Raw genomic sequence first — 4,528 nt, 5'->3', positions numbered from 1 at the left:
CAGAGGCAGGGATAGAGAGAAAGGCAGTGCCCCGGACCGGTGCCCCTATTGCAGCTCACCCTGGCCTCAGCAGACGGCGGGTCACGGGCATGTGTGCGTGCTCGGCATCTTTGGGGTGGTCTCAGATACAGACCCATTAGGTCAGACTCCCAGAGTGTGCGGTTGCTGCCTCACCGCTCTCCAGCTCGTCTGGCTGAATGTATATATATATATTTTTTTTAAGAAGAAGCTTCTGGGGTTGGCAGGTATGATGTTTAAGGTGCTGGACTTCCACATAGCCGACAGCAGTTCAAGTCCCAGACCTCAGTGCTCGAGAATCATGCCAGGCTCGTGTGCGTGCATGCTCAAAACCCCAAGAGGATATGAAAGAGAAGGGATTATGGTGGGGTGTGGCCATCTCCCCAGGGGCGACTTCTCACTTCCCCCCTGTCCAACTGAGGGCACATGCCCTATGGCAGAGACCCAAAACAAGGAGGAAACTTCCACTTTTGGTTCTAAGTTACCTATAAGTGGTCTCTTCACATTCTTTTAAGTTATAATTTATACCTGATCTTCCATGCTTTATGATGTGTTCTCTCTCTTCTTTGGTCTTCTTTCCATCCTGGTAAGCATCTTGTATTTCGTTTGTCTAGTTATTTGCATACTATCAATATATTTTTAAAAACAAGAACCTGGGCTTTCCGGTTTGGTTTTTGTGCAGTGTTTTCCGTTTGAAAAGTCTTGGAAAGTCCTTTGTCCCATCATAGCTCTCTCCTAACTCCTATCTCGTTGACTTTTGAAGTTTTCCCCCAATATTGCCCTGGAAGCGTATGTCATCAAGGCCGCTGGCTTCACGGGGATGACCTGCACCGTGTTCCAGAAAGTGGCAACGCCTGACCGTTCGGGCCTGTCCGATTACGGGAGGCGGGATCCCGACGGAAACCTGGACAAGCAGCTGAGCTTTAAATGCAACGTTTCCAACACGTTCTCGAGTCTGGCACTGAAGGTGGGTCCTGTCCTCTCAGCGTCGAAGACTATTTACATCCGGTTAGAATGCGAAAGTGTTTTACTTTGTACAGTATTCTTACTAAAAACCTTTTTTTTGGGGGGGAGGGGAGAGGGATGGGAGTGATACTGTTTTTTTTCCTGCTGTCTTGAAAGGAAATTCAGACCAGGAAGCATTACATTATGAATTTTCATGGGCTTTTTTTTGTCTCCTCTCCCCCCTTTTTTTTTTTTTTGCAAAAAAAAAAAAGATTACAACTGCAGTACTATCAATGTTACTATTACATATTGAAGTTTCTTTGACCTAAAAATTTACTTATTTTTGCTGCCAGTTTCAAGACCTTAGAACATTTTCATGGACCTCTGTAAATATCCTGGGCCCTAAGGAAGAGTCAGCCCTAAGGCTGGGCCTTTACTCAGGTGGGCTGTAGATCGGGTTTTATGGCAAAGTGTAGCTACATCATTCATCTTCCAGGAAATGTGTGTGTTTTATTGGAGCAAGCAAATGGAAGCATTTTTACTGATTTTTAAAATTGTGGGTGTAGACGTGTTTCACGGAGGTGCATAGTCGGGGAGGCACGTGTTCATCCGGCCCCGTGTAGACCTGTACTGTGGTGCTGCCCGAGGTTTTTAATTGTACATCACTTTCTTTGTTTCTACCTGTCCCTGAATTACATCGTAAGCAGCGTTCTAGTCGCTGTAATAGCTGCCTCATCCGTGATCAAGCAGGTGTTTGGTGTTTCGTACGTTGTAGGTGCTCCGTAAATATCGAATGGACAAGTGAATGAGGCATTTGTGTATTTTGTCCTCATTTATCCCGGGAACCTCCGTAAGGACAGCCAGCGTGCCGACTTCAGAAACTCCCCAGCTGCCTACCGTAATCTCCACTAGGTCAGAATGTCCCACGATCATGAAACTTGTTACCATAAACTGAGAAAAACTGGCACGGTGTATCCGTTATTCTTGGCCTTAGAGATTCCGGGCTGCTACTGCAGACGGGCTCAGCCTTCTTTACGGTGTCGTTTATCGACAGAAACGTGTCACGGAAGGCATAGAAAGAGCAGCGCACATGGGCCCCTGAGAGGCCTGTTTTTGTGAAGAGCATTTGAAATTGATGAACCTTCTGTCTTAGATGATCGCAGTTGATAGAAAGGGATTAAAAATGATGAAACCCTACATTTTATCACTTTCGCGGTCTACCCCTGTAGGGAAGGGCGTTTCTACCTGCTAAAACAGAAAGTGTCAAATGAACACTCAGGTTTGTCAATTTCATACTCTTCTGTCCTTTTCAGATCAGCCTGTGCCAGAGAGCAAGGACACCTTACACTATTATTTATGCTTTCTAGATGGACGTGATGAAGTTGGATGAGAAGGGAATGTATCGTTCATGACATAAAATGACATTAGGTGGTCGGGAAGGCCATGACACATTGTACTGTGTTGCTCTGTGCAAATGTGTCGTGACTTTCTGGAGGACCAGTAGGCAATATTTTAATGTCCACAATGGCAAAGATACGTAATCCTTTACGCTTTTTAGCACTTTTAACACTTTTAACTTCATTGAGGTTTTAAATTTTTTACTTGGGTAATATTTACTTTTTGTGCACCTTTTATTTTTTAGTTTTAATTTCTTGGGGGCCAGCCGGTGGCCTGATGGTTGCTGCAGCTAGATCCCACATGGCTGTACAGTTCAAATCTCGGACAGGGTTGTCTGAAAAACACACTGTGTGTGTGTGTGTCCAAAACCTCAAAAGGAGGCAGAAATGGAGGAGGAGGGATTGCGACATGACTGTCCCCCGTGAGGAACGCTTTCTTTTTTTTTTTTCAACATTAATAGGTTGTTTTATTTTTCACTTTGTTTCATAGGGCTTACAAGTGTGTGTGTGTCCAAAACCTCAAAAGGAGGCAGAAATGGAGGAGGAGGGATTGCGACATGACTGTCCCCCGCGAGGAATGCTTTCTCACTTTTCTTCTCTTCTCACTCACTTTCTGTTTAGTGCGTGTGCCCTCTGGCAAAAACTTTTTTTAATAATTTTTTCTCGAATATGCTCACCAGACAAGTTAAACATGAAATAATTGATTGCATCTTTCCTAAAGGAGAGCATATGCTAGCAGATACAGTGAGAGTCATAAAAGGCAGTCCTGGTTGGCCGTAGGCAACTCACTTGATCTGTTCCCTCCAGGCTTCTCGAGTTTCTGTCCTTCCCTCAAAACTGCCACCACAGCCTGGCAGGACTCTCCTGCCCCGCAGAGTATAGTGACTTCCTATTTAATCTGTTTCCAGGCTACTGCTTCAGAATCCGTCTTTATTGGGGCCAGCAGGTGGCGTGGTAGTTAAGGCACTGGACTCCCACATGCAACCACAGTTCATGTCCTGGACCTGGCAGCTTGAAACTCACACCAGGCAAATCCTAGAGAATGGGGGAGAAGGGATTGTGGCATGGACATCCAACCTAGGGGGTGATTTCTTACTTTCTGCCTCTCTGTCTCTCCAGCAAGTGCATGCACCCCATAGCAAAATTCTCTCTTTAAAAAAAAAAAAAACTAAAACTAATTTGCCAGTGTTTAGAAACCATTTTCCTCTTACACATTCTATGCTTACGTCCCAAACATCTAGGGCTTTAGTCCGATCGAAGTCCGTCACGTTTCCAGGGCAGCCCTTACGTGTCTTTGCTCCTCTACCTTGGTCTCTGCCCCTTTTCGTGTTCTCAGTCCATCCCGTCTTCATGAAGTCCTGGCTGCTCTTCCTCTGGCTCTGCATTCAGACAGCACACGCATTCTTTCTGCCCACATCCCTGAGCCTCGCCTCTTAGGCGCAGAGTGGTATGTGCATCCTTCAGAGTAATGAGAAGGTGGCTTAATGGTGAGCTGAGTGACAGTGACACGGTGGCTGCAATTGTGGCCTCCTGCAGCCAGGCAGCCTGGGGTCACATCCTGCTCCCCCACTTACAGTTCTGCAAACGGGGCCTCCACCTTCACCTCTCTGCATGTCACTTCCTCATCCGTTAATGAGCATCACGCCGTGGTTCCTTACTCAGAAAGGACTTATTGTGAGGATTAAATGAGGTTAATATGTGGGCATGCATAGAACAGTCCCTGGCAGAGAATAAGCCCTCAAGAAATGTTAACTCTTAATAATTATTGTTTTATTTCTGTCTCTCCCTTGTTAGATTGTGAATTTTCAAGGGCAGAGACCACAGTTTCTGTCTCTGGGCTCCATGTAGCCGACCACGGAATAACTCAGAATCCAGTAAATACTGCTGAATAAAATTAACAGCCAAGCTTAATTAGCAAAGGAATTCAGCTAAACAATTAATTCGAAAGGCAAACGTAATCCTTATTAATCTTTAGCTGTGCGATAATCAAAAGGTGGTATACAATTAATAACTAATTATACACAAGAAACTAATTGGGATCATCATCATAGCCATCTGTTAAAGTAGAGTGTGCACGTAGATAGAGAACACAGACCCGTAAGTAGTGTGCACGTAGATAGAGAACACAGACCCGTAACTAGAGTGTGCATAGATAGAGAACACAGACC

The 4,528-nt window shown here is 45.2% G+C and overlaps 1 protein-coding gene across 1 annotated transcript in view; it reads left to right on the top strand.

Moving 5' to 3' along the window:
- ADGRA3 (adhesion G protein-coupled receptor A3) overlaps positions 1-4,528 on the top strand; it is a gene marked incomplete at both ends in the record, with an annotated part of 70,118 nt that overhangs the window by 38,583 nt on the left and 27,007 nt on the right. Inside the window, 1 exon segment of the mRNA XM_014590288.1 lies at positions 782-985. Within this exon segment, the coding sequence (XP_014445774.1) occupies positions 782-985 (204 nt within the window).

The sequence above is a fragment of the Tupaia chinensis genome, unplaced genomic scaffold, assembly GCF_000334495.1.
Source record: "Tupaia chinensis unplaced genomic scaffold, TupChi_1.0 Scaffold000426_1, whole genome shotgun sequence".
In the NCBI taxonomy this organism is placed as follows: Eukaryota; Metazoa; Chordata; class Mammalia; order Scandentia; family Tupaiidae; genus Tupaia; species Tupaia belangeri.
The sequence above is the reverse complement of the archived record's forward strand: the minus strand, read 5'-3'. Positions and strand labels throughout refer to the sequence as shown.